Below are 27,726 nucleotides of genomic sequence, written 5' to 3'. Positions count from 1 at the left end.
TCAATAACCGAATTTATTCGAATTTACTCAACCGAATATAATTTAATAGTCAAAAAACAAGGATCAAAATGTAATGCATGTAGAACTCTTGCAAGAAAGTTGGGCAAATGGAAAAAAATCATACATATGAAGACTTGTGTTCGAGTAAGTTCCGAGGGCGAGATCATCTTCAACATCCAACAATCATTAACAACCATATTCATCAGATAATTTTGCGAAGAAGGCTATTGTATTTCAAATTATTGATTTATATGGCAACTTTTCAAATGTTTGTGCTGTCTTTGCTCTTCCAAATTCCAATATGTTCTCTTTTATTATGGACAAGGTTAGAGAAATAGATCAAAAATGGTCTGTTCATGAAAAATTTTGTATAATTGGTTCTGTCACGGATGGTGAGTTTGAACCAGCTACAGTAGAGAATTTTTTGAACAACAATAATGAGCGCAAACAATGGACTCATTGTGAAGGTTACATTCACATTCTCAAGCGATTAAGAAATCCATTAATTGACAGCAGTCATGCAATATCTATGATGGGTTTGATTTATCTGACTTCCAAGTACGACAATCTTAATAGAAAGTTAAGAAGATCAGATTTAATCGTCAAAGATGAAATGAATGTAGAAAGTTGTTTGAATCTCATTAAGGAGGATGTATTGCAAGCATTACAAACAATTAGATCTAACTTAAAAGAAGAATTCCATGATATTCTTCCTTCTGTACCAAATTTCTTCAATAACTTTGTTCTTAGTGACAGCAAGAATATTCATAAGAGTGGAATAACAGACTTTATTATGAAAGATATTGATATTGCTAATTTAAACAAAATGACAGAAAAACAATTGAACGAGTATTTCAAAAAAATTACAATATTCCGACACTCACCATCCAAGAAGAATATGCTATTGTTGATTCTATGTATTATTATTTATGGCATACTCGAAAATTCTATTACGCCTGTCATGATGAAAAGCTTTCATTGGAGGCTAAATTGAATGATTTATATGATTGTATTCAATATTTTAAGACAAAACTGGATATCATTTCAGATCAAACTTTAAGGGGCATTGTTTCGATATATAGAATGCTGAAACGACTATGGTTTCATTCATGGATTTTGCCTGAATTTCCTTCTAATGACTCAATTATTTCTCACAATGAGAACCAAAGCAATAATTGTTTTCCATTCGATAATTATGAAAATTGGTCATCACAACAAAATTCTACGCAAGACCAAACTGTCGACAAAAACAACAATGATGATGATGTCTCAGATGTTGGTTCAGATTTAAGTTATGATTCCGTAGACAGTAATATCACTACAATTAGCGATGAATTACGTGCTATTGAAGCTGGACAAAAATTTTTCAAGCTCTCAGATAGACCTGTTGAAGATCAGAAAAAAATATTAACAAGTGCAATAAGTAGCAACGGTTTAGAATTGATTTTCAGTTTGATACAACACAAATGTAATAATTTTTGCATTTATGATTTGTGTAGCATCCTTTTAAAGTCACATCGAATTGTTGTAATTGAACATTTAACAGATACACAACGCCTATTTTCCCTACCTAAAAAAAGTTGCTCAAAGCATTACAATAGGTTGAATATTAAGTACAATGGTCTTCCTCGAATGCCGGACAACAAACTACCAACTCAAGAAACGATTAACAGAGAAAAAGTGACACAAAAAATTCAGTCACTGAATCACAGAGAAAAAAGCGTGTCACTCAGATCAAACTCATCTGTTGTAATACGTACATCAGTTGATTTGGTGTGTCCATTTTGTGGAAAATTTTATGCAACAATTGGCCCTCTAGAAAATCATTTACACAACATCCACAAAATAGATGAAGACAAAGCAAAAATTATTTGCAAATCAACAAACGCAACTCAAACATTAGTGAATGTTCTGAAACAACGAGTTCATCGTCAACAGCGACTCCATCAATGGGATGTATTGAAAGATTTACATCAGCACTCGATAATGTTGAACTTTCAAGCGAAGAAATTGCAAAATTGAAAAAGAGCACAAAAAAACAAGGATACCAACCCAATGTTCAGAATGTAAAAATTTAAAAGGACGCAAAGAATGTGGTTTATGCAAAGTATGCTGTTTAAACAAAAGAGGTTGCAATCATCATTTCCGATATTACAAAGTCATTGACTCACTTCAAGACTATTCAGTTATAATTGCAGATTGTTGAAACTACAGATTTCAAAGTCAGAAGTCTTACTGACTTTTATGCAGACAATCTTAGCAACAACAGCACTATTGAATTTCCACAATTTATTCGTCCTAGAAGAAAAATAGAAAAATCAGTCGTAGAATTGACTAATATTTCAAATGAAATGGTGCTTAATGGAGTGCGTGAAGATCAAGCAATTTCTAGATTGGTTGCAGAGCTTCCGAAAAAAGCAATAATTATTGCTCACAATTCTCCATTTGACAAAGATGCAATATTTAAAGCATACATGTATTGGAGGCAGAAAAAACTCTTGCAATATAATTTCAAGGAAAATCGGTTGATATTTGAAGATTCTTTAGGAATTATCAAACAAAAATTATTAGAAAAATTAGAAAATTACAAGCTCGGAACAATATTCAAAACCTTATTTGATCGTGATATTGTAGATCAACATCGAGCAAAAAGTGATGTTATTGCATTGAAGCAAATATTGCAACATCCCAGAATACTCGGAAATGATGTAATTAATTCTGTGAAACGGTACTTGTCGGAGATCACAATCAAAGCCACGTTACTCAAGATTTTGCTTTTTGGATCTCACTTGTGTCATTCATGGAAGGTGCAACATTGACTGGTTTGAGCCATTCCATTCGGAAACACGCCAATTTTCTCATGATGATGAATAATGGGAACCACAAAAAACTGTACACGAATCCACACGTAGTTGTTGAACATTCATGAAGGACTGAATGAGCATTAATTGTGAGAAATGACATGGCGTCTGTTTCAAAGAAGTGAAAAGAAATATATCGTTCGATTCACTGTGCCACCAATCACTGGTTGCATCTTTGAACTAAAACAATGTTCTAGTTTCAAATTATTACATCGTTCTTCAGTTGAGAATCAAGGAACAAATGCATGAATGGTGATATTGAGGTCCAGAGAGTAATGCATCTCGAATGAACCAATTCCTTTCAACGGCTGTGACTGTCATCCGTCACACAACATTCATTAAAAAAAATATTCAAAAACACATCATCATAGGCCCAACAACAAACTCGACAACAAAATGGCCAATAATTTTCAAGGCATGGAAGATGATGCTCTCTTCGAAGCACAGCGATTCAAAGGTCAACAATTAAAACGCGAAGCCGATTCCATCATCAATCGATCCATCTATTTTGGAAATAAATTCAAAGACGCTGTTGCCAAATACAAAGAAGCAGCCGAACACTTCATGACAGGTCTCGACAATAAGAGTGCCATTGAATGTTACACTGCTGCTCTCGAATGTATGGACAAGAAACCAAAAGATTTTAAATCCGTTGAAAAAGCTGACATGTATGTGGAAATGAGTGAATGTATGAAGGAGATGGGAATTAAAACACGAGAAAATTTTCAACAATTTGTAACGTTTGTGGATAATGCAGCATTCTTGTATGCGGAAGCCGGAAAGTTCTATAAATCGGGAGAGCTCGAGAAGGAACTTGCGGAATATATTGAAGTGGAAGGACTTAATTTTGATGATCCGAATTCTAATGAAAATTACTTGAAGGCGATTGAACATTATAAACATGCTGGAGAGACTTTTGAATTGGAAAATGCCAAAACGAGTACGAATCAATGTTATGTGAAAGTGGCAGAGTTGAGTGGACTCATTGAGAATTATGAAGAAGCCATCAAGTATTTTGAAATAGTTGCTGCCAGATGTTCGAAAGAAAAACTCACTGCTTTTAATGCACGAGAACATTTGATGAAGGTGAGTTTTTTTCGGTGTGAGTGTGTGTGGTTGACATGTTCATCTGTGATCCTTGTATTGAAATTTATTATCTCAATGTTTCTGTAACAACTTTATGTTTTCATGGTTTTTGGAATTGAATGATTTGTTTGACTGCTCTTGAATGTCATGCCTTTTGAACTGACATTATCCATAACAGGCTCTTTTATGTCACATTTTACTGCAAATGAAAAATGCAGAGAAGGACGATTTGACAGGAGCTTTCTATTCTTCTGTGGATGATTTGCGTAATGCCTACGATCGATATTGTGAAATGGATATATATTTGAGTGGAAGTTTGGAAGGCGACGTTGTTTTAAAGTTGTTTGATGCCATCCAGAAACGAAATCCAAAAGAAATGGCAACCGTTTTGCGCAAGTTTGACAGTCTCAAAGTTTTGGACAGTTGGAAGACGACCATTCTCTTGAAAATCAAGGACAATATTTCTACTCTCGATTTGACCTAATTGTTGTGTATGATATGTGTTGAGAGGATAAACATTGTGTTTTGGATCAGATGAAGCATGGACACATTTTTCGTGATCTGAGAGGAAATATGATGATTTATTGATCTTCAGCACCTTCTCCGTCCTCACCTTCACCCTCGTGGGATTCAGTACCAACTTCCTCATAGTCCTTCTCCAAGGCAGCCAAGTCTTCTCTGGCCTCAGAGAATTCACCTTCTTCCATACCTTCACCGACGTACCAGTGGACGAATGCTCTCTTGGCATACATCAAGTCGAACTTGTGGTCAATTCTTGAGAAGACTTCAGCAATGGCAGTCGAGTTGGAAATCATGCAGACAGCACGTTGAACCTTAGCCAAGTCACCTCCAGGAACAACAGTTGGTGGTTGGTAGTTGATACCGCACTTGAAACCAGTTGGTGACCAGTCAACAAATTGAATGGTTCTCTTAGTCTTGATAGTGGCAACAGCAGCATTCACGTCCTTTGGAACAACGTCACCTCTGTACATCAAGCAACAAGCCATGTATTTACCATGTCTTGGGTCACACTTGGCCATCATGCTTGCAGGTTCAAAGGCAGAGTTGGTAATTTCAGCAACGCTCAATTGTTCATGGTAAGCCTTCTCAGCAGAAATGACAGGAGCATAGGAGCACAACATGAAGTGAATTCTTGGATATGGGACCAAGTTGGTTTGGAATTCAGTAACGTCAACGTTCAAAGCACCATCAAATCTCAATGAAGCAGTCAATGAGGAAATGACTTGAGCAACCAAACGGTTCAAGTTGGTGTAGGTTGGTCTTTGAATATCCAAAGATCTTCTACAAATGTCATAGATGGCTTCATTGTCCAACATGACAGCAACATCAGTGTGTTCCAACAAGGCGTGAGTGGACAAGACAGAGTTGTATGGTTCAACAACAGCAGTAGCAACTTGTGGAGATGGATAGACAGTGAAACCCAACTTGGACTTCTTACCATAGTCAACAGACAATCTTTCCAACAACAAGGCACCCAAACCAGAACCAGTACCACCACCAACAGAGGAGAAGACCAAGAAGCCTTGCAAACCAGTGCAGTTGTCGGCCAACTTTCTAATTCTGTCCAAGCACAAGTCAACAATTTCCTTACCAATGGTGTAGTGACCTCTGGCATAGTTGTTGGCAGCATCTTCCTTACCAGTAATCAATTGTTCTGGGTGGAAGAGTTGTCTGTAAGTTCCGGTACGGACCTCATCAACAACGGTTGGTTCCAAATCGAGGAAGACAGCTCTTGGGACGTGCTTACCAGCACCAGTCTCAGAGAAGAAGGTATTGAAAGCATCGTCTTCAACACCAATAGTCTTATCGGATGGCATCAAACCATCAGGTTGAATACCGTGCTCCAAACAGTAGAGTTCCCAACAAGCGTTACCGACTTGAACACCAGCTTGACCAATGTGGATTGAAATGACTTCTCTCATTTTGAGTTGTAGATATTAAACAAGTACTACCGCAATATTCTTTATAATGAAGAAAGAGCGTATTTTTTTTGTGTGGAGATTGAGGCTGCTAAGGAGGGCGCTTTTAACGGCTTGTTGTGGTTGTATACCGCGTGATTTACAGTTGTAATCGAATTGGCGGGCCCGAATGTTTACGATCCAGTTCAAAGTTCGCTGGTTTACAACATGTCCAAATTTGACCTAATCGACTAGATGTGGTCTTGTCACCGTATGGGTTTGAAAAACTCTGATAGGGTTTTCATTCAAAAATATGCCAATTTATTACTGCATGGTGGGTCTGTTGAGACGTGAAACAACATCTTCAAATTGTGAAGAGATGACCTCCGAAGAAGAACGATTATTATTAATCAATTCCTCGGTGGATGGTGGTTCATCATCTTTTAGCTCCAAATCATCATCGGGTCGATTGCACTCATGTACAATAATCGGAGAACACTACATACCACCCAATTCCACAAATCCATACACCACATCTAATGAATTGAGAAAAACTTGTCTACTCATTGGTGAAAAACTTTCATGGCAAAACCAACGGATAACAATGATGGACAATACAAGATCCAAGTTAAAATTTAATTGTCAAATCATTGATAATTTATTATTTATTGCATGCACAGAAGAGAAGATTTTCCGATTCGGATTTCATATTCTTTATTTGAGAAATTAAAAAATCCAATATTTGATTTGACAGATTTGGCATTGGAAAGAATGAAAATATCAAAATTAATCCAAGATCAAATGATCTATTGTAGTGATATTGAGAATGATAAAATTTATCAAATTAGGAAACGTCTTAGAGAGGTAGAAGATCTAATGCCTGCCACAATTTATAACCCACAACCACCAACACTCATAAATGCTCACTGTGATGAATTACGAGCGAGTGCTACCTTGTTTTCAATGGAGAGAAACAAGTTTGCTCATAGCAGACGGCAACGAATTGTTCGATTTCTTCGACACATGATTGGATGTTGTTGCTGTGGTCGATGAGATTGGAATTGATTATTTGTGGATCCACACTGGTATTCCTGACAAATTATATTATTTTCACCAAAGGATATTCCTGACAAATTCACTACAAATTACCTTGATCAAGCCAATCCCCATTGTAGTGGAATTTTAATCTGTCGAATTATTAATCATCATTTCCACAAGTCATTTTCGAAATTGACACAAAGTTTAGATTCCAAAATCAAAAAAATGTCTTCATCGACAGATCATGGAGTGTCATTCATTGAACCCAAGCAGCTTGCAGATCTCATTAAAACAAAACCTCAAAATCTCATGATTATTGATGTTCGTGATGCTGATTTTGAAGGTGGCAACATCAAGTCAGCTCAAAATATTCCGTATTTTGATGAGGAAAAAGCAAGGGAGCTTGCTCTTCGAGTGTATCAACACAATTCACAACAACAGAATCAACCAAAGTTACAAATCCGAGCCAAACAATTATTGAATGAATTGCATGCTGTGAATGGCGGAGTAACCAAATACAATACAACTGGAAGCGATGATCACAGAATTTATCAAGTCATTTTCAATTGTTACTACTGCCGAATGAGAGGTCCGACTGCTGCAAAATTATTTCAAACTGTTTTGCAAGAAGTGTACAACAATCAGGCACCGCCAAATAATGTGCACGGGACATCAGTAATATTACTTCCAGAGATTAAGTTTGTTAAAGGGGGATGGAGTGCTTGGAAAAGGTTGTACAAAAATGATCCAACTTTGTGTGACAATTGTAAACAATTGGACAAATTCATTAAGGCAGTTAGAAAATAATGTCATGGTGTGAACATGGATGTGGTGATTTAATATTAGGTTCCATCACAGCACTTATGGATGTCACATCCGACCAGCTGGTGGGGAGAAGAGTGGTTCGTGGAATGAGGTTTCACTTTATCAAGTAATCAAAAAGACAAATTGAATCATTCAATTTTGAAAAGGCTAAAGTGGACACGGTAGAGCGAAAATTTAAAACCCAGAAAAGGACAGTTACATGAGTTTACAGTTTACTTTCAAAATTAACAGGTTATTAAACTGTTTGCAAATTCCTACCTACTATTCTGATTGTTTTTGACATTGCTAGTGTTTGATGATCTCGAGTTGTTGTTATTTGGGCGGTTCAAATTGAGAGAAGGAGGATAGGGTGGAATGAAGAAGGGTTGCTGTGGTTGTTGATTTGAGACATAACTGTTGCTGGTCACATTAGTATGAAACATGGCTTGAAACCGTTGTTGCTGTAACTGAACATTCTGGTCATGAGCACTTCTTTCTACAAAGCTGGTGGATGCTTGATAATTATTCATGGGTATTCGAACAGGTGCTGTAGGGGGTACAAATGATGTTGAGCTTCTCGTTATGTGTTGCAAATTGTTGTTGGCATTATTTCGCGAGTTCGTTAATGGTGGTCCTGCAATGGTTTTGTCACTATCATTACTCATAGGTGAAGATGAATTTCTTACTTGTTGATTTAAAAGAGTAGAGCTACTACTGGAAACGTTTCCAATGTTTGTACTATTTTGAGCCCACAAGGTAGGGCAAGGAGGACAAAGAATTGTTGTTGTCGAGATATCATTAGTGATTTGTGTTTGGTGTGAAATTGTTGGTTGTGTGTTGTTAGTCGTTGCACTCTGAGTTCCACTATTATTTCCAACATGATTCAGTAAATTAATATACTGAGATTGAGCCCGTAATTCGGCAAGCATTTGTTGTTGTTGATAAATTTGAGATAAGTGTTGTGGGTTTAGTGATTGTTGTTGATTGTGTGGTCGATTTGGTTGTGCAATTTGATGTTGAGCTGCCACTTGTGGTCGATACAATGGTTGCGTTGTGACTGCTGATTGAGGTCTACTTTGTGCCATATTTTGTGAAGTAACATGTCGAGTTGTTCCTTGTGGAAAGGTCGCTGTTGTTGATGGTCGAAAGCTTAAGGCAGAATTAGAAACAATTTCCATGAAAGGATGTTGCTGTATTTGTTGACCATGTAAATTCGAAACAGTGTTGTTGAGGGATGGAGTGGCAGTTCTTCTTTGGTGTATCATCGATGAGGGATGAACATTGTGAAAAGATGTCAATGTCCTTGGCTGATTGCTGTTGTGATTATTTGTAGTTGACATTGTTGGAGGTCTGACTAAACTCGACGTGACGTCACGACGTGGTGCATTCACAGGAGTGAACGATGGCAATCTCACATTATTTGGAGCTAATTGTTGAAGAGGTGGAGGTGGAGGTGGAACATGGGTCGTTTGTGAAGTCACTGTTTGATTTCGTTGCATGTTACTAATGTTGTTGATGTTGTTGTTGGTTGTGTTAGGATTGCTGTTGTTTGTATCTTGAAGAAGAGAGGATGCTCGTCCAATTCCTGTTTTGGTTTCACGGCGATAATATTGCAGAGCACTTCTATTGATACTTAACATGCTTGAATAGTCTGTTGGCGTTTTGGCATGATCATGATTCACTGTTGGAGCAGTGTCGTTGCTTGACTCCAATTGAACAGGCAACAAACTTAAAAGTTCACTACTTGTTTGTATCGTAGCAGAAGATTCTTCTAATATGGACGAAGCACGAGAATGCCGTGTTGACGTTTCTGATTCTGCCACAGTAGTGACTGTGGTGGAATTTGATGTCATTGCCATCATGGATGGACTTGTTGTGTGAAGAACGGAATTTGTTTCAGAAGACAATGTGGTGACAAGAGGAGAACAATTGTTCAATGGATTTTCTGTAGGATGAGCAAAACTGCTTGATGTGGAATTGATTGAAGATGATGGAATAGAAGTTGGTGGTGGTGCTTCTGTCTCATGGGTGGACACATGTTGTGGCTGTTCCAAAGTAATCTCTTTCTGTGTGACGTCATGTGAAGATTGATTTTCAGCCATTATTGATGTTTCAGGTGTAATCATAAATTTCAATGGTTGTTTGTTGGGTTTTTTCCCTCTTGATTGCAATGGTTTTTCAGATATTTCTGTCATGTTCAGCTTTTTAGCAAGTATTTCTTTGGTATCTGTTTTCTTCTTCTTTTTTGTCTTTTTTTTCACACCTTGCAGGTGAGCTGATTCTTCAGCAAGTTCTTCTTCGTCCACTTGAAAATCTTCGTCAGTGTTGTCATCCGTTGTTGAACCGTCGGTAACTTCTATATCACATTGGGAGCTATTTGATGCTTTTTGTGTTGATTTTTCTTGATTCCAAGTTTTTCTATTTCTTAAAGTTTTCTTTTCAATTAAATAAAGCCATTCTCTAATCATTTCTTTTTGAGTATCTGTAATGGAATAATAATGTGAATTGAATTTGGGATTATTGAGCTTGAGAAGGAAGGTGTGTAATTGATGCTTGTTGTGAGATTGAACTTTGGTAGTAACTTCATTTTCAAGATAATCTCTCAATTCTTTGACTTTTGAACTCGAACTGGTTATAGACTGTCCAATCAATTCTGGAACCAGTTTTGATAATTTTTCAAAATAGTCAACAAATTCATGAGCTTCAAAAGGTTTTGGGTCGAATAACCTCCGTTCTAAAGTCGGTAAATCACAATAGTCAGGAAATGCCTTCTCCCAAAAGTGTTCATCATTGAGAGAGACATCTGTCGTAACTTCTTCGATGGGTACAAAGTAAGCACTCGTAATGACTTCATTATCATTCTTTTTAGAGCTCGTTTGTTCATCCATGATAGAAGAAGAAACACTTGAGTTGCTTGTAGCGATTTCACTTGTTTTTTTGCTTTCTTCGTCGATGACCATCTTGTCATTCTTTCCAATGACTGTGTCAACTTGTGTCAAAGCATTCATTTTGCTCACCAATGCTCCCTCATTCTCGTCTTGAATATTAACTTTGTTGGATTGTTGTAAAAATTTTTCAATATCTGCATTCTCTAATTCAGAGTCCTTGTTAGAAATATCTCCTTCACTCTTGTTGAGAAACATGTGATAGGTTCCATATCTTATCATACGTTCTAACTCTTCTGAGGAGAGAGACTCGAGTTGATCGCACATATTGTCTGCAAGGACGACTTTTTCTTTTCCTGTAATAAATTATTTCAGTGTTAAATAGTGATATCATTCAAAAAATAGTTTAAAACAAACCTAGTTTTTTGCTAGCTCTCAAAATAATGTACTTCTCGTAGCTATCTTTGGTAATGAGGCGGTACACAAAAACTTTCTTTTGTTGTCCAATACGATGGCATCTGGCAGCAGTTTGTGAGTCATTAAAAGGATTGAAATCACTGTCATAAATTATGACATGATTGGCTGCTGTCAAATTAACTCCCTGTCCTACCTTTGTGGACATGAGAAAAACTCTGCACTCATTGTCATTCTGAAATTTTTTGATATTTTCTTCTCTTTCTTCAGAACTTGTTCCTCCATCTATTCGTACGAATTCAATATTTTGCATGTTTAAATAATCTTCTAAAATATCTAGCATTTCGAGGAATTGTGACAGAATTAGAACTTTTTCGTTGGCATCTCTAAATTTTTTTAACAGCTTGTGTACTAATACCATTTTTGAGGAACTATATATGAGAATTGCTTGATCATCTTTTTTTTCCTCTTTTCTCAAATAATTTTTCATTCCAGATATCAAACATGGATGATTACAGCATTTCCTTAAGGATATGATCATGTTTGATAAATCCTGTGTTGAAGAGAATTTTCTTCTCAAAAAGCTTGCTTTTTTTTCAACAATCGCTCGATAGATTGCTTTTTGAAAAGATGTCAATTCCACCTGGACAATAATTTCTTCTTTTGGAGGTAGCTCATCAACTAGCACTTGAGCTTTTGTTCTTCTCAAAATATATGGGGTAATAGCTGTTTTCAATTCATTGATATTGCTCTCTGTTTCCAAATCTCCAAATCGTTCTGTAAAATCGTCAAATGATGGAAATTTAGCAGGAGCTATCAGATGCAATAAGCTCCATAATTCTTCCGTATTGTTTTGCATGGGTGTTCCTGTTAACAATACAAGATGATCTGTCTTTAGTGATTCAGCTTCAGCTCTCCATTTAGTTGTTCTTGATTTGAGTCTGTGAGCTTCATCGAAAATGACACAGGCCCATTTTCTCTGTTTGATTTTTCTCTCTTTTAAAAATTCATACGTTGTGATCACTAACAGGGGGTTTCTCTTAGCTATACAGTCTTTAAATATCTTGTTTAAGGTTTCTAACGCTTTTTCTTTGGATTTACCCATTTTAGTTCCCCATGCAATGTGAATCTTAAAGTCTGGAACCCATATACTTGCTTCTCTTTCCCAATTTCCCAAAGTGATGAGAGGAACCACTACAAGGAATGGGCCACACAGGTTCAGTTTCTTGTGAAAAACGTTTAATGTTGAAAGTGAAATAATAGTCTTTCCTAGACCCTGTTGTTGGAATATTAGGAAATAGTTTGTCACAAAACGTCAAAAATTATTGATCACAATTTCAGATATTGGTTAAATGTGTTCACATCATCAAACATACCATTTCATGACCCAAACAGGAATTACGTTTCTCACAAAAATTTCTGTACAAGAAATTGACTCCTTCAATTTGATATTCTTTCAACGAAAGAGTAGAATTCTCTCCAAAGATATCAGAGCTCTTAATTATTGGCGAGTAAACATTTGATTGTTTGTTTTTCGTATTTTTCACATTGTTAAACTTTTTTCGTTTGGAACTTCTTGTGACTGGCACATCTTCTTCTGAAGATGATGCTAATGACCACGAGACAGCACTTGAATATGACGAATACGAAGCTTCTTCTTTTAGTAGTAACGTATCATTTTCATTTGATTTTTCAATAATGTCATCGCTCTCATCTGAAGAGGATGTGCTATGACGATCAGTGGCAGTCAAAATTTTCTGTTCGGATGTTTCTGAGTCACTCTGAGCATCAAAATTAATACTTTCCTCATCTGAGGAGCACGATATCACAACTTGGATCTCTTCAGGAGGACTGACACTGTCCTCGTTAGACTCCTCATCGCCAGAATGTGGCAATACCATTTTTCTTCCCATGAAATAAGGATGTGAGAGAGTGTCCTCAGTTGAAAATTTTTCAATTTCTCGTCGAATTTCAAAATGTCCAAATGGAGCTAAAATAGATCGCGTTTGTTTCCTAAATTCGTTTAATTTTACAATTTCTTCATGTTGAGCATGTAATAATTGTTTTCTTATTTGTCCTCCATTTTCGACATATAAATTTCGGTATTCAATTTTTGAATAATAATGAAAAATATTCTCTTTCGCATATTGGAGAGTAAAAATGTTGTCGTACGGAGTGGTTATGACAGGAGTATCTTCGTGTCGCTTTTTTGAATTGTGCAATTTCTTATTCTTGGCTGACGAGTTTTTATCATGATTAGAATCGTTATGTTTTGATGAGCATTGCCCGGAAGACCATTCAACCGATTCCGACAAGGAAGAAACTGAAGAGGATGAACGTTTTTTAGAAGAAATGGAAGTGGTCGTTGAATGACTCCTCGAGGATGGAAAAGATGAGGACGAAGACGGTGATGATGATGAAGATGTTCCGTTCCGAGTCATGGCTTTTGTTGTTGGAACGTGCACAATTTTTTGTTTGGTGGAGGGAATATTTTCTTCTTGCGTGTTCTGGAACTAATCCAGTTGTGGTGTCGAAAAAGATGATTCGATGTGGTTTGTTTATTGAACAAGTCAATTGCATCTCCATCTCTTCTTTGAATCCTAAGTCTAGCAAATTGCATGAATTCATGAACTGTGCTTGCGTGGTACAATTACATTTAAAAAGGATCAATTTTCTCTAGAAAGGCAAAGCGGATCCCTATCATGCTTCTGACCTTTCTCTTGTTGTACATCACGGTGAAGAATCTTTCCGTCTCGCTCGTTACAGTATAATGACGCTGATGTGTACAGTCAAAGTATTACCTCAGAGAGGTCTCTCGTAATTCATGAGTGCCACCGTTGTCATTGAGTTGCATGCACATTGTGGTAGGGGTGTCAGAAGAGGAGCTGATAGAAATATTAGGACTGCTGGTTTGGTCGGGAGCTCTAAAAGGAAAGCCATATTCTTCAGGGCAAACGGTGTGATCATAAATGGATGAATTTTCCAAAGTGTGTTGCTTTGCTAAATGTCGAGAAAATTGTTTTCCAAACGCATATCGATTGATCTTCTTTCGAGGTGGTATGAGCTTATTCAAAGGGTCGTTGTCAATTGCTAAATTATAGTCGTCATGGTCAGTTGAGAAATGGCTTTGAAATAGTTTAGAGTAATAATAGTAATAGTATGAATGCAAATAGGGATGCATCATGGACATGTTATATTGTGAATCCAAATAAATCATATCCTTTAGGGTGGAAAAGTCTTTTCTTTCAGTAAGTACATTAAATTGCTTCATATTTTCTTTTGAACAAGTAATCTTTTTGAGTTCATGCCTCTCCTTGAAATATTCTAGTGCTCTTAGTAAATGTTGTGGTGGTGTCAGACTCTTAGTTAAATATTGATGAAATATTTGATATTGTACAGAAAACCACATAGTTTGTTCATAAGTGAAATCATATGTGCTATTTTCCAAAAGGCTTGAAAAAATCTTGAGAGGGAACTTCTGTAATTTCTTGCTTAATTATATTTTCTTGTTCCTTTTCATGCTCGAACAGAGCTGGAAACTGTTTTCGATTGAGTCGCATCACGTCTCCTATGAAAGGATAAAGAAAAAATTGAGGGGCATCATCGTTTTCTTTCCGAGTCAGGAATTGTGTGTCACAATGATTAGTGCTAGTGGATGAGTCCTTATTATAATTCACTGGAATCGATAATTGTGGAGAGTCGGTTCTCACAAAATTCTCTACAAACAAATTGCGTTCATTCTCAAAGTCGTCTCTTGTTCGTTTTAAATGTTGTTCTGCACGTGCTAAGCTTGATCGTACTTTGGCGAGGGCATCAACCGGAGCTTTTAACTGGTTCGTTTTGATTGAAGGTTGATCGTCTCGCTGTGCTTTTTTTTGTACCTTTTCAATTTCAACCACGAGATTTGAAATTGAGTTGAGCAGATCCTCAATATCAATGTTATATTTTTCTGAAATGATTGAAAATAATGTTTGGAAATAATTACTCTTGTTGGAATTGCTATTCATGCAAGCTTCGTTATGAAAGGATATGAGATCACTTAGGAAACTCTCTAGCTCTGTAATTGTATGTTCATTAACACACTTAGCTTCATTGTGTAAACAATCCAAAGTGATAAAATCTGCAGCTTCAATAATGTCTTGAAGTTGAAAATTGTCCTTAAAAATTGAATTAATAAATAAAATTGGTATTTCCTTTCGATATTTCAGTATGAGTGAGCGAAGTTTCGAAAAGGTTGTAGTATATGTGCAAGTGGAATCCATCAGAAATTGCTTTAGATCTTGAAGTGAAATTTTTGGAATGGCAAAGTGATTAACCATAAAAATAATTGATGTTGCAATTAAATGCACACATTTTTTTTAACAGAAAATGGCGCCAATAATGAAACATCCCTAAAAGCAAAAAATTGTTATGAAATTTGAAATCGCTTGGTTATCTGGACTGCATCTCTGTACTTGGAATACATCTCTGTTCGAAAGAAATCTTGCTTTGAATGTTCAATCTTAAAAACTCCAGTTTATGTTGGAAATTGAAAGCGCTTTCACTTCAAAAAAAATGTACGAATTTGAAACGCCCATGCGAGACATGATCAACAAAGTTCGCCTCACCTTCAACACCCACAATCCTTCCGAGCCTCTTCCCATGATTCGGATCGATTTAGAATTAATATCTTCACAAATTCAAAGTTATTTCGAGATGGAAGATAATGAAGATGAAAAGTCTGCATTTGCAGTCTATCTGGCAGAGTTAATTTCTCTCATTCCATACGGATATCCTGTTGTTGCTACATTGATGATTAGTCTTGGTGCTCTTGTCGAGGCAGGAGCCACTTTGAATGAAACTGCTATTGGTTATTTTGTGGCCTCTTTTGTTGGTTTGCTGATCGAATTGTGTCCACAATATTTGAAAATTAAAAAGAAATGCAACTCTTCAAAGGTGTCAGAACATGTCAAGCAAATATTGGAGGCTCAATGTGAGTCTATGAGTGAAGGTATTGATAAGGTAGAAAAATCAGTTGTCTGTATTACAAGTCGATATGCCTTGGCACGAGAATTAATGAGACAACATGCAAACTTTCCAGAATTGCAAGATCTCATGACGAAATTAAGATTTGAATTTAAATTTCTATTTTTTGCTACACATTTACTTCATGATGAACCACTCCTTATTATTCATCCAATTGAGAAATGGGGCGTAAGAGCTAAAATTTCATGCATTATTTCGAATTGGATATTGCACATGGCAACTGCGTATTTTCTAAAACAACAATTCCCTTCTCTTTCTATTCGAGCACCGCGACTCGAACAAGTTGAATACTTGCTTGGACAAAACCCCAGAGCAAAAGGATCCATGTATTGGGTTTTTGAAATGTATAATTGGACAGCATTGGATTCTCTTCCCTCTAGTGATGACGATGAGGAAGGTGAAAAATATTTCAACAAGGGACTCGACCACAAAATTTGGGCTGAAGGCATTCCAGAGGATATTACCAAATTTGAAGGCATTCGAGTAATATTGTTGGGTCCATTGCAATACCAAAGAAGTTGTAATTTAACCACAGATTTTAGTGCTCAAAAAGCTTCTTTTGAAATTGAACAACAGCTGTCTAAAGATGAAATTGAAACTCTTTTAACCAAGATGGTGAATGTTAGCAAGGAAGAAAAAAGAAGAATTTTGGAAGAAAGAAGCTTGGAAACTGGTGTTGCTTTGGTTGATAATGATTTATGTGACTGATTTGAACTGACATTCACTAAAATATTCATAAAGAGTTTTGTCATGATGAACTCAAGTCAATTAATTTCAATGGTACTTGAAGAAACATAGTTTAAACATAATAATTCGATAGAAAGTCTATTATCTCACATTCAGGTCACTGTAGTTATTGAAAGAAAATAATTCGAAAAAAAAATGAAACGAAGCCTTCATGAAATATCAACCTTGCAGTCAGATTTTAATGATGATGAATCTAGCTCCAATCTATCATTCGAAGAAAGCACCATACGAGCCATAAATATATGAAAATGATGGCTTCTCAAAGGACCAATATGGCAATGGATGAAGGAGAGGATGATTCCGAAGAGCCTCTCGTGAGAATTGAATTAATTGATTTTTTATTCAACCCAGAAGATGATTTAAATTATCAAAAGCTGAAACAAAAATTTGATAATCAAACCAAAGGCTTTGCCAAATGGTTACTGGAACGAGAGAATTGGAGATTGAATCTCGAAAAGTTTGACTCACTCCTTCCGATTGAATTTCTGAGTGACAGAGAGTGTATTGAAGAATATTTCATTTGGAACAGAGTGGGCGAAGATGAATTTAATCCATTTAATGCCATTGCTCCTTGGATCACAAAGACTTTCGAACATGACGAAGATGCCGATGAATGTGATTATGAGATGTGTGTTGTGTTGAGGTACATAGGTTTAGGGATATATGATATTTTGAACTACGTTCCTACAAACAAATTGTGGTCAAGAAAACAAGATCTCGTCGAAGTATTGAAATTCGTGGAAGCATGCCCTGTGAGATTAGACCCATATGATATAGAGGTTGTTTGCACCGCAGTACGTCAAAATGGCAATGAACTCGAATATGCTTGCGAACAATTTAGAAATGATGAATCGATTGTATTGCAGGCAGTTCGTAACAAAGGAATGCCTTACGTTTTGCATCAGAAAATTTAAAAAGTAATCGACGGATAGTGAGTGCAGCTTTGGCTGAAAATATGTCTGCCTTGGCATTCGCCTCCAGATACTATTAAGGTGGCGTTAGATGATGTTATAACCCACAAACAGAAACAATTTTGTGAAAAGATTTACTTGAAATTTATGCCAAATCATTTACAAGGAGATAGAGAAATTGTTGAACAAGCAGTGTGTATTAATGGACTCAACTTGGAATATGCCTCAGAGGCGCTAAGAAATGATCGAGAAATTGTTCTCAAAGCAATAAGAAGCAATCCATGCTCATACGTTCATGCTTCAAGTCAACTGAAAAGAGATATGGATTTTAAGAAACAATGCCTAAATATCGTTCTTAATAAGGATGGCATTGAACAAAAAGGCGCTATAAGCTCCTATATCCAAACTATGTTTTCCGATGACAAGGAAATGGTGTTATATTTAATTGCCAACCACTCAAATTTAATTTGTCATTCCTTTTTCAACAGGATGCCGAACGAGCTTAAAAACGACAAAGAGGTATTGACACAATGTATTATGGCTCGTATTCATATTGACACGTTACCGAATATTGTTATCAGCAATCGCGATCTTTTTCTGGAACTGTTGAAAAATGCATCAGCCTTTTACTTCGAACAACATATGTCACAGCTAACGGAAAGGATTGTTGATTTGGATTTTATGTCGACACTCGTTGAATACAACGAACAAGCGTTAAAATACGCTTCTGATGAGTTGAAAGGTAATCGCCAGTTAGTTCTTAAAGCTGTAACAAATTTTGGTAGGGCCTTGAAATATTGTTCGGACGAGCTAAGAAAAGACAGAGATATTGTGAGATCTGCTGTTAGGAATTGTGGAATAGCGTTAAGTTTTGCCTGTCCTGAATTAAGAAATGATATGAGTATTATTTTGGAAGCAGTTGAAAACTGTGGTTTTATTATTGACAATTTATCAGCAAAAATGAAAGAGAATTATGAACTTCATATACTGTTTTGTACGGAAATATTTACCCAACACCTCTGGAGAAATCTACTTTCCAGAAACTGCAGAAATTAAGATTGCAATATGCATACTGTGGCTGTGAGATTCCCTCTCGTTTCCTAATGGCGAAACCACTTGAAGTACCATGTTTTTATGAAAGTAATATCTATAGACATAGTTTGAGAGGATGGAATTCATATTTATTTGACAAGCGATTTGAAACTGTAGATTATTATTTTGAGGTGAAATTTGATGGATCAGAGTAATTTAGTCATTTTTGTATTGATATGCAGTGGCTTGGTTTTACTTAATTGTGAAACTTTATTGCAAGAGCCCACTCGTCAACTTCAAATTCGTAAACTTTTAATTGAACTACAGCGCGTCATTTCGAATGCTGAAGAATTGAAATTTTATTGTTGATATTTTGATGTAACCAGAGTTGTTACCATGATTGTCTGTGCATGACATTGTGTGACACGTCTTACCAAGTTCCCTCTGTACGGAGGTTGGATCACGTACATTTCTCCTGAAAGGTAGCCATCACATCTTCCATCACGATATTCATAAAGGTCCATTCACTGTTGATATGTCATCTCCAACAAATGGTCTTGCCAACCAGACAAAATGAAGAAGAGCACGCCAAAAAATTAGAATCGAATCGATGCGAGCTGTTTTGATCCTCCTCTCCCTTCTTTAATCATTTCTTAGTGACAAATATTCTAATTAAGGCTCCTTTTTCTGAAGCTGTCATCGTGAGAACAACTTGTTCAATTTTTGAATGATGTGCTAAACTACACTTTTTGCTCGCATAATACGAAAAGAAATGTCCACTCACTCACTCCTTTTTACACTCCATTTTCACACAACATTATCATGCAGGAGGTTCAATCACAAACCACTGTAATAATTTGTTGATGTTTTTCAACAGTAATAACTTATTGAATGATATTGTTCATTCCTTAAGAGAAACTCAGAGAGGAAGATTGCTGATGAAAGTTTCACACACACAATGATGATAAGGTCATCAGACAATCAGTTTTTATGATGTCATCGAAAGGATATTCACGATTCATCATCAAATTGGATTGAGCATCAAAGTCATCATCATCATGCATTCCACACCGAGAGAGGTAAATGATAAAGGATTTCATCATCATCACACCGTGATGTGTATTCAATTACATCTTCTCATAAAATTGTGAGGTGAGCATCAATCATGATGATGGCATCATTACAAACAACTTTGAATGATCCGTTCTTTCCACACAAAAGAATTGGAACGTGTTGCGATATACACACACAGAAATGATATTAACACATGTGATGCCATGCTACTTCATTCACACCACATCAATTATGCATCCATATGTACTTCGAGAACGAGAACACCTGTTGGTTGGTGATTCGTTCCGTCATTCATAAAAATTATTTTTCTGCACCCGCACACTCGATGTTGCTTCTCATTCTTATTGATGACAAGTGGCAGATGTTGGCAGTGAGTGCTTGTGGTGGACCTCATTGACGACCATCATGATGATGCGTGCCTTGTGGTACGTACCAAAAAGCCCCCAATCCGGCTCATCCCCAAAAGTAAAATTACTTCAACGAAAATGTTGAGCCAAGTCACTTGCCAAAAAGCGTTCCTCACCAATTGTAATCCAAAGTCAACCGCATCACGCACCAACCACCACACGTCACTTGCCATTGTAAAATTCAGCTTAACCGCACGTTTGCTTTTAATTTTTTCAAGCTGTGCTCCTCTTGATTTTGCGTTTTCGAAAAAAACAAACAACACCATACAACTCTCAACAACAAGATGGGTAAGGAGAAGGAACACATTAACGTTGTCGTCATTGGTCACGTCGACTCTGGTAAGTCCACCACCACTGGACACTTGATCTACAAGTGCGGTGGTATCGACAAGAGAACCATTGAAAAGTTCGAAAAGGAAGCTCAAGAAATGGGTAAGGGTTCCTTCAAGTATGCTTGGGTTTTGGACAAGTTGAAGGCCGAAAGAGAAAGAGGTATCACCATTGATATTGCTTTGTGGAAATTCGAATCCAAGAACTTTGTCTTTACCATTATTGATGCTCCAGGACACAGAGACTTTATCAAGAACATGATTACTGGTACTTCTCAAGCTGACGTTGCCATCTTGGTCATTGACTCTACTACTGGTGGTTTCGAAGCTGGTATCTCCAAGGACGGTCAAACCAGAGAACACGCTTTGTTGGCCAAGACTTTGGGTATTCAACAATTGATTGTCTGTATGAACAAGTTCGATGATAAGACTGTCAACTACTCTCAAGCCAGATACGATGAAATCAAGAAGGAAGTTGCTGACTACTTGAAGAAGTTGGGTTACAAGGTCGATGATATTCCATTCGTACCAATCTCTGGTTGGACTGGTGACAACATGATTGAAAAGTCTGACAAGATGCCATGGTACAAGGGCAAGTGTTTGTTGGACACTTTGGATGACTTGAAGCCACCAGTTAGACCTGTTGATAAGCCACTCAGATTGCCACTCCAAGACGTTTACAAGATTGGTGGTATTGGTACAGTCCCAGTTGGTAGAGTTGAAACTGGTGTCTTGAGACCAGGTATGGTTGTTCACTTTGCTCCAGGTCAAGCTCCTGACTCTGAAGTCAAGTCTGTTGAAATGCACCACCAATCTGTTCCTGAGGCTAAGCCAGGTGACAACGTTGGTTTCAACGTCAAGGGTCTCTCCACCACTGATATCAAGAGAGGTTATGTTGCTTCTGATTCCAAGAACGATCCAGCAAAGGAAACTGCCTCATTCGAAGCTCAAGTCATCATCATGAACCACCCTGGTGAAATCAGAAACGGATATACTCCAGTTTTGGACTGTCACACTTCTCACATTGCTTGTAAATTCGAAAAGTTGTTGGCTTTGATCGATAAGAGAACCAACCAAACTGTCGAAGAGAACCCAGAAAAGATTAAGAGAGGTGAATCTGCTATGGTTAAGTGTGTTCCAACCAAGCCAATGTGTGTTGAAGCTTACACTGATTATCCACCTTTGGGAAGATTCGCTGTCAGAGATATGAGACAAACTGTCGCTGTCGGTATCATCAAGAAGGTTGAGAAGAAGGAAATTGCTGCTAAGAAGTAAATTTCTTACAATGGTGTGTTTCCAATAAAATCAAAAATTTATTCAAAAAGTAGTTGTTATTCTTGTTGAATATGTTATTTGTAGGTTTTCTCTTTGATGATGATTGTCTTCTCTCCAACTCGTTTGTGAGCACATCAATATCAACAAATGCAACAAATGATGATTTCACATGGATCTAAAGTGTAATGATGTCAACAAGCGATGAATTTCCTATCAATTTGGAGAATTGTTGAGCTCCAAAAAATGACTTTATTCGGCAGTACCAGATTGTTGTTTTTGTTGCTCATCATCACATTCGTGTTATTATTACTGACGAGTACGTGGGTGGTGAAAGCCCATTCAAACATCAAGAATAACAATTTCATTATTCATCAAGAACAAAAATCCTCTTCATCGCTTCCACTTCTTCTTCGTGAATCGAAATCCAACATTCAACTCTTTCCGATTCCTTCCATCAATGATCGAAAAGTTGTTGTTGATAAGGATGACAAGAATGATGATCGAAATGAAGCACAAAATATTCTCCTCTCTGAGTATTATTTACAACAAAAACAATTATTGAAAATTCATGAACAACGAAGGCGACTTCGAAATTTTAAAAAAATTAACAATTTCTATGGCTCTGAAGATTTCCAAATTCGTCACATTCATTTGGCTCTTACACAACAGCCCAATGAGATGGTCGTTCAATTTCATACCTTTGCTTATCATTCTTCGTTGGGAAAGCCACTTGTGAAAATTGGCAAGACCAAAGACTTGTCCTCCAATTTTACAGTATTTCATGTTGGAGCTGTAATGACTGGATATGGAGATACAAATCACACAGGTTTTGATTATTCAATTTTAATGTCACCTCTTGAATTTGACACCACTTATCATTATCAAGTGGGATTGGGATTTGTGAATTCGTTGAGTGGAGAGGTCACTTTTATGGTCAAGTCCGAACATGTTTATAATTTCACAACAAGAAGTTCTGATCCAGATGAAATATCTGTACTCATGTTTGCCGATATGGGAGTTGTTTTTTCACCAATGAATGTGAAACGTATTCAAAATCGAGTTCGACAAGAAGCAATGAATGGAAATTTCTTTATTTATCATATTGGAGATATCAGTTATGCTGATTTTTATCCTGGAATTATGTATCAATTTATTTGGAATTTGTGGTTTGAATATTTTGAGGGAATTCATCCCTATGTTCCTTATATGGTATCAGTGGGTATGTGTGAAGTGTTAATTAATTCATTATTGTGTTATGGACTCATTGGACGATGAATTCTATAATTCTTCTTCTAATACTCTTTTGGTTACGTTTTTACTAAACAATTGTCATTACATACTTTTTTATTTAATGGTTATTGAACTATCTCACAACGGACAGGTAATCACGAGTACGAACCAAGACACCCAGACAATCAAGATTATGAAAAAAACTTTGCTGCTTATAATCACAAATTTTGGATGCCACTTCGAAACAATTCCCAATACGGACATAATATGTGGTATCATTTTGATATGGGCCCTGTTCGATTTGTCTCGATTGACACTGAAACAAATTATCCAAATGCACACGATAGTCCTTTTCCTCCTGTTTTCAATGGAGATCAGTTTTCGTATGTCACAAATGCAATCAAATCAACCAATAGAAGTCAAACACCGTTCTTGATGGTGTTGGGACATCGTCCAATTTATTCAGCAGTGAAAGGATTTAGTGAAGCCAATGGAAATGTCATTTCACAATCGAAAACTCTTCAAAATTTATGGGAACGAGTGTTTTATGAGGGACATGTGGATTTATATACATGTGGACATGTTCATGCTTATGGTATGTTTCATGTTGTGAAAGAGAATGCCGAGTGTTCACATTTTAAATGTGAATTTTCATGACTATTTTTTGAAACATTGCATCGAATTGTCAATTGTCAACATGGTTCTAGAGAGACAATATCCATTATATAACCAAACCGTTGAGACCAAATCAAACCCAAATAATTTAACAAATCCTAGAGATACAGTTCACCTTATTGTTGGAACAGGTACGTTTTTGTGTAACATTTGTCAAAAGTATTATTTCAATAATGACACAATTATTTTCATGCGAATACAGGAGGATGTGTTGAAGGACTTGAACTCAATGAATGGTATAATAAGAATATTTATTGGAATTATAAAATATTCAATGATGTAAGTGTTGCTACCATTTTATGAATTGAAAACAAACAAACGTATTGAATGTGGAAATATTATGTGTGTAATTTTTCACATTAGGATGAAGGATATGGAATCTTGCGTGTGAAAAGAGATAAAATCAACAAGAGACAAGTGACAGTCACTTGGGAATTTTATAGCACCACTCATGATGAATTAGTAGATTCTTTTGTCATGACCAAGCTCTATTAAACTATCAACAACAATCATTGTTCGTTAATTATATAAATATTATATTATTCAATATTTTATATTATTAAATATTTACAAAAAAATCAAATCTCACAAAAAAATGTCTAAACACAACAACCATTCATCCTTTCCACTCCGCTCTCCGAATCACAGCCTCATCCTTGAAAGCCTTCCCGAAGAATTATGGCTCACGATTATATCCTTTGTGGATTATCATTCTCTTTGTGCATTGGAAAAGACATGTTGCTTTTTTCGGAAAGAACTTTTAAATCGGGATGGATTTATGAAATTATTAATTAATAATTTAGTGGTGGTGGTGAATAATTATTCTTCATCACAGCATGTGAATAATGAAAAATCTGGATTTCAACATGTTTTCGATGATGATGAATTATATGAACAAGAAGAGGATTATGTTTTTCAAAATAATTTTGTTTTTGATAGTCATTGCCATGAAGAAACAGCTGATTTAGTCATTCAAGAAATTAAACATGGACATCGACAACGATCGACACAAATTCTGAGAGAGTATTTCTTTGAAAAAATTATGAAAGAAGATTACAGAGAAATTGAGAGAGAATATATGATGAATTATTTGGTTCTTGAAGAATTTAAATTTCAGTCATTGCGTGATGTGTATATTGCCTGTCACTTGTTTAATGTCAATCCATTTGTCTCATGGAGAAAGATTTTACCGACCAAGAAAAATAATGAACAATATAACGCAATTCTTATGGAAAATGCTGAAGAATTGTGTGGATTAAGAGTTCATTGGAAAGGAATTGTTATTCAAAATTCAAATGGAATGCTCACATGTTATTTGTATGATGATGACGAAGATGTCACAGATTTGTTCAATATTGAACTCTCTGCATTACCAATTGTCATCCTTAAACATGTGAAAAATCTCTCTGATTTTAAATATTTGGACACTGTTGAATTCATTGCTGAAATTGAATCCATGCCAGATCATGTGACAAGTAATAGAAATTTTCTTGGATTTATTCAAGGAGCTCACTCTGTTCTCGATCAATTTAGCTCTTCAATTTCTCAATACATTCCTCACTATAACGCAATTGACACACTTTTAAAATCTAATTTATATGTGACTTTACGAGTGCAAGGAGATGGAACGTTAATTCGACAAGTAGCGAACAATAATTTAGAAAACATTAATCTCACTGTGACTCGATTCACAAAAGAGGCAAATGCTCAAGAAAATCATGGACAGGTTATTCGTTGGAATGCACAAATTATTTGGAAATTCATATTTGGCACACATCGATATCTTCTTGTGAGATGCGTCGATCCTCAAAGCGCTCTCCTTTGTTTGGTCAAGTGTGAAAAGCAAATTTCCACCAATTCACTTCCTTCTCCTGGAGATACTGTTTCCATTAAGGCATCCATTATTGGAAATCGATTGTTGAATCTGAAAAAAGTGCATGAAGTGCTAACACATGAAAGTGTCGACGAAAAAAAGAGGAACACTTCAACGACCTCTTTCCATCACCAACTCTTTTCAAATTCTATTTTGCAGACTTCAGAGTCAACGTTGATTTGGAAAGTGTTGAGGATTATTTTGAAAGTCTGTTGGTGGTTGTATCTAGTTTTTGCATGGATTATTGGGACATGTACTGGATTTACCTTGTATTAAATTTTTTGGATAAATTGCATTACATTTCGTCTTTACAATATATAAGGTCCTATCTAGAATTCTCTTGTAAGCTTCTTGATCATGTGGAGTATCATCCTCTTTCACCAAAGCACATTGAAATGTTGTGGAACTGAAATAAAAGGGGTTCACTTTTGGACAGTCATGAACAGCATGTTTCTCAACCTTTTCATCGGTCATAGTGACGAATGGGAACAACCATTTGACAAGCAAAACAGATGGTTAATTGCTTTTTTCTGAATTGAGAGTATTTCAATCTCTGTTCGAGTCGTTCATGAGGATGAAAACCGTCGCTATAGTCTACAGCAGGAAATTGTAATTGTTCATCAAGGTCAGGTGCCGCGGCACCATTTGATCCAAGAAACAATTGTTTGAAAACAATATTCTTCAAATTCTTTGTAAAGTCATGATCAAGATATTAATCTTGAAATATTTCTTGTCGACAGCTGAAAATTGTGTGCATCAACCAATCAGATGATCATTTCATTGAAATGTTAATAACATTCCAGTGAATAATTATACCCAGGTCATGATCCTTGCATTTTGTAATGATCGGCTAGATAGATGACCCTTATGAGAATAAAGCATCCGCTCCCTCCCTTAGCAAAGTGACAACTAACACAGTTAAATTAATTCGTTGTAAACGCGTTTGATCAACCCAGTTGTTTTTCCTCACCAAATGTCATCCATGCAAGATAAAAGGTTCGAGATGACACGTGTCATAGTCATCATTTCGACAAAAAAAATAATTCACATCTTTCACACACAACAACCTTTTTCTGAAAATGATCACTGTTCCACACATTGTCAATCTCAACCTCACTGGTAAATGGAGAGAAAATGGCGGTAGAATTTGGCACTGCACTCAAAATGGACATCATTTCACATGGACTCAAGAAGGTACTGGAAGAGTTGCCACTGGTATTGCTGTTCCAAAGGTCAACTCTTCTGAATTTGCTGTTGTTTTGACTTTTGACAACACTGTGCATTGGTTGTTGAAGCCATCTCCTGATCACAATCAATTGCATGGACCAAGTGATACTTTCACTAGAGTCTTCCCATTGGTTGCTGAAGCTCCATTTGGTGGTTATCAAGAAAAGAGTGGAAAGGTTTGGCAAGTGACAGCATCTGGTCCATCCTCCTTCGTGTTGCACAATCAACAAGATGGTAGAAATGCTGATGGTTACTTCTCAAGAGATCCATCCACTGGAATGTACACTGTTTTCATTAACTTCCATAACAATGGACAAGATCACTTGTTGAAGGTTGTCACCAACACTTTGGCTTCCTTGCCTTTGAGCAATGGTGATGTCTTTACCAAGATTTATTAAATGGAGTTGAGACATGATGAAGCAATAAATCATTACTAGAGACAATTTCATATGATGACATGGTATTGCTCTATATAATTATTATTAATTATTATTAAATTATTATTTGGTTGATTGGTTTACAAAAAATTATTTCTTTTACGTTAACACGGATAACATGTTGAGAACTGAAGACCCGGAAATGTTTAAATCAATGCCAATTATTGAATTCTCATTGCCTTCGAAGCTCGCTACATGATCTTCATACGACGACACAAACGAAGTCCTCTCGCCATATTTGTCCACAATTCCAAACGTGTCTCGGACGAATTAAAAAATTAATGAATCAATCCTCGTCGAAAATTTGAGCTCAAAAAAATACCTCCATTTCTGCTGCTCGCTCGTTCCTTGTATCGGAGAAAAACAGGTGTCTTTTTTCCCTATCTCAATATTTTGAGTAGTAGTTGTTCGACCATCATCCAAACAATCAATTAACCCTCTCTTCCTTCTCCTCCCTTTGCTTTCAACAACGAAAAA

General features: G+C 36.3%; 13 protein-coding genes across 13 annotated transcripts; 9 read left to right on the top strand and 4 right to left on the bottom strand.

Moving 5' to 3' along the window:
* Positions 1-107: 107 nt before the first annotated feature.
* FDP41_012430 (uncharacterized protein) lies at positions 108-2,819 on the top strand (the record flags this gene model as incomplete). Its single annotated transcript, XM_044702950.1, has 4 exons — positions 108-144; positions 207-958; positions 1,027-1,773; positions 2,199-2,819. The coding sequence occupies 4 exons, from the start codon at positions 108-110 to the stop codon at positions 2,817-2,819; spliced, it is 2,157 nt and encodes a 718-aa protein (XP_044566486.1).
* A 438-nt stretch (positions 2,820-3,257) lies between these two features.
* FDP41_012429 (uncharacterized protein) lies at positions 3,258-4,431 on the top strand (the record flags this gene model as incomplete). Its single annotated transcript, XM_044702948.1, has 2 exons — positions 3,258-3,947; positions 4,126-4,431. The coding sequence occupies 2 exons, from the start codon at positions 3,258-3,260 to the stop codon at positions 4,429-4,431; spliced, it is 996 nt and encodes a 331-aa protein (XP_044566485.1).
* A 97-nt stretch (positions 4,432-4,528) lies between these two features.
* On the bottom strand, positions 4,529-5,890 carry FDP41_012428 (uncharacterized protein; the record flags this gene model as incomplete). The annotated part of the gene is made up of 1 exon (XM_044702947.1): positions 4,529-5,890. One exon carries the CDS (start codon positions 5,888-5,890, stop codon positions 4,529-4,531), a length of 1,362 nt encoding a protein of 453 aa, XP_044566484.1.
* A 1,239-nt stretch (positions 5,891-7,129) lies between these two features.
* On the top strand, positions 7,130-7,711 carry FDP41_012427 (uncharacterized protein; the record flags this gene model as incomplete). Its single annotated transcript, XM_044702946.1, has 1 exon — positions 7,130-7,711. One exon carries the CDS (start codon positions 7,130-7,132, stop codon positions 7,709-7,711), a length of 582 nt encoding a protein of 193 aa, XP_044566483.1.
* Positions 7,712-7,983: 272 nt separating this feature from the next.
* Positions 7,984-13,448, bottom strand: FDP41_012426 (uncharacterized protein; the record flags this gene model as incomplete). The annotated part of the gene is made up of 3 exons (XM_044702945.1): positions 7,984-10,949; positions 11,011-12,283; positions 12,384-13,448. 3 exons carry the CDS (start codon positions 13,446-13,448, stop codon positions 7,984-7,986), a joined length of 5,304 nt encoding a protein of 1,767 aa, XP_044566482.1.
* Positions 13,449-13,804: 356 nt separating this feature from the next.
* Positions 13,805-14,416, bottom strand: FDP41_012425 (uncharacterized protein; the record flags this gene model as incomplete). The annotated part of the gene is made up of 1 exon (XM_044702944.1): positions 13,805-14,416. One exon carries the CDS (start codon positions 14,414-14,416, stop codon positions 13,805-13,807), a length of 612 nt encoding a protein of 203 aa, XP_044566481.1.
* A 28-nt stretch (positions 14,417-14,444) lies between these two features.
* FDP41_012424 (uncharacterized protein) lies at positions 14,445-15,326 on the bottom strand (the record flags this gene model as incomplete). The annotated part of the gene is made up of 1 exon (XM_044702943.1): positions 14,445-15,326. The coding sequence occupies one exon, from the start codon at positions 15,324-15,326 to the stop codon at positions 14,445-14,447; it is 882 nt and encodes a 293-aa protein (XP_044566480.1).
* A 235-nt stretch (positions 15,327-15,561) lies between these two features.
* FDP41_012423 (uncharacterized protein) lies at positions 15,562-16,740 on the top strand (the record flags this gene model as incomplete). The annotated part of the gene is made up of 1 exon (XM_044702942.1): positions 15,562-16,740. The coding sequence occupies one exon, from the start codon at positions 15,562-15,564 to the stop codon at positions 16,738-16,740; it is 1,179 nt and encodes a 392-aa protein (XP_044566479.1).
* A 287-nt stretch (positions 16,741-17,027) lies between these two features.
* FDP41_012422 (uncharacterized protein) lies at positions 17,028-18,746 on the top strand (the record flags this gene model as incomplete). The annotated part of the gene is made up of 2 exons (XM_044702941.1): positions 17,028-17,573; positions 17,805-18,746. The coding sequence occupies 2 exons, from the start codon at positions 17,028-17,030 to the stop codon at positions 18,744-18,746; spliced, it is 1,488 nt and encodes a 495-aa protein (XP_044566478.1).
* Positions 18,747-20,487: 1,741 nt separating this feature from the next.
* Positions 20,488-21,807, top strand: FDP41_012421 (uncharacterized protein; the record flags this gene model as incomplete). The annotated part of the gene is made up of 1 exon (XM_044702940.1): positions 20,488-21,807. The coding sequence occupies one exon, from the start codon at positions 20,488-20,490 to the stop codon at positions 21,805-21,807; it is 1,320 nt and encodes a 439-aa protein (XP_044566477.1).
* Positions 21,808-22,050: 243 nt separating this feature from the next.
* On the top strand, positions 22,051-24,207 carry FDP41_012420 (uncharacterized protein; the record flags this gene model as incomplete). Its single annotated transcript, XM_044702939.1, has 5 exons — positions 22,051-23,026; positions 23,189-23,632; positions 23,745-23,843; positions 23,915-23,991; positions 24,076-24,207. 5 exons carry the CDS (start codon positions 22,051-22,053, stop codon positions 24,205-24,207), a joined length of 1,728 nt encoding a protein of 575 aa, XP_044566476.1.
* A 100-nt stretch (positions 24,208-24,307) lies between these two features.
* On the top strand, positions 24,308-25,861 carry FDP41_012419 (uncharacterized protein; the record flags this gene model as incomplete). Its single annotated transcript, XM_044702937.1, has 1 exon — positions 24,308-25,861. The coding sequence occupies one exon, from the start codon at positions 24,308-24,310 to the stop codon at positions 25,859-25,861; it is 1,554 nt and encodes a 517-aa protein (XP_044566475.1).
* Positions 25,862-26,664: 803 nt separating this feature from the next.
* Positions 26,665-27,210, top strand: FDP41_012418 (uncharacterized protein; the record flags this gene model as incomplete). Its single annotated transcript, XM_044702936.1, has 1 exon — positions 26,665-27,210. One exon carries the CDS (start codon positions 26,665-26,667, stop codon positions 27,208-27,210), a length of 546 nt encoding a protein of 181 aa, XP_044566474.1.
* Positions 27,211-27,726: the final 516 nt, after the last annotated feature.

This window comes from Naegleria fowleri (assembly GCF_008403515.1).
Source record: "Naegleria fowleri strain ATCC 30894 chromosome Unknown tig13, whole genome shotgun sequence".
Taxonomy (NCBI): domain Eukaryota; phylum Heterolobosea; class Eutetramitea; order Acrasida; family Naegleriidae; genus Naegleria; species Naegleria fowleri.
Note: the sequence above shows the minus strand (reverse complement) of the source record. Positions and strands in the feature narration are given on the sequence as shown.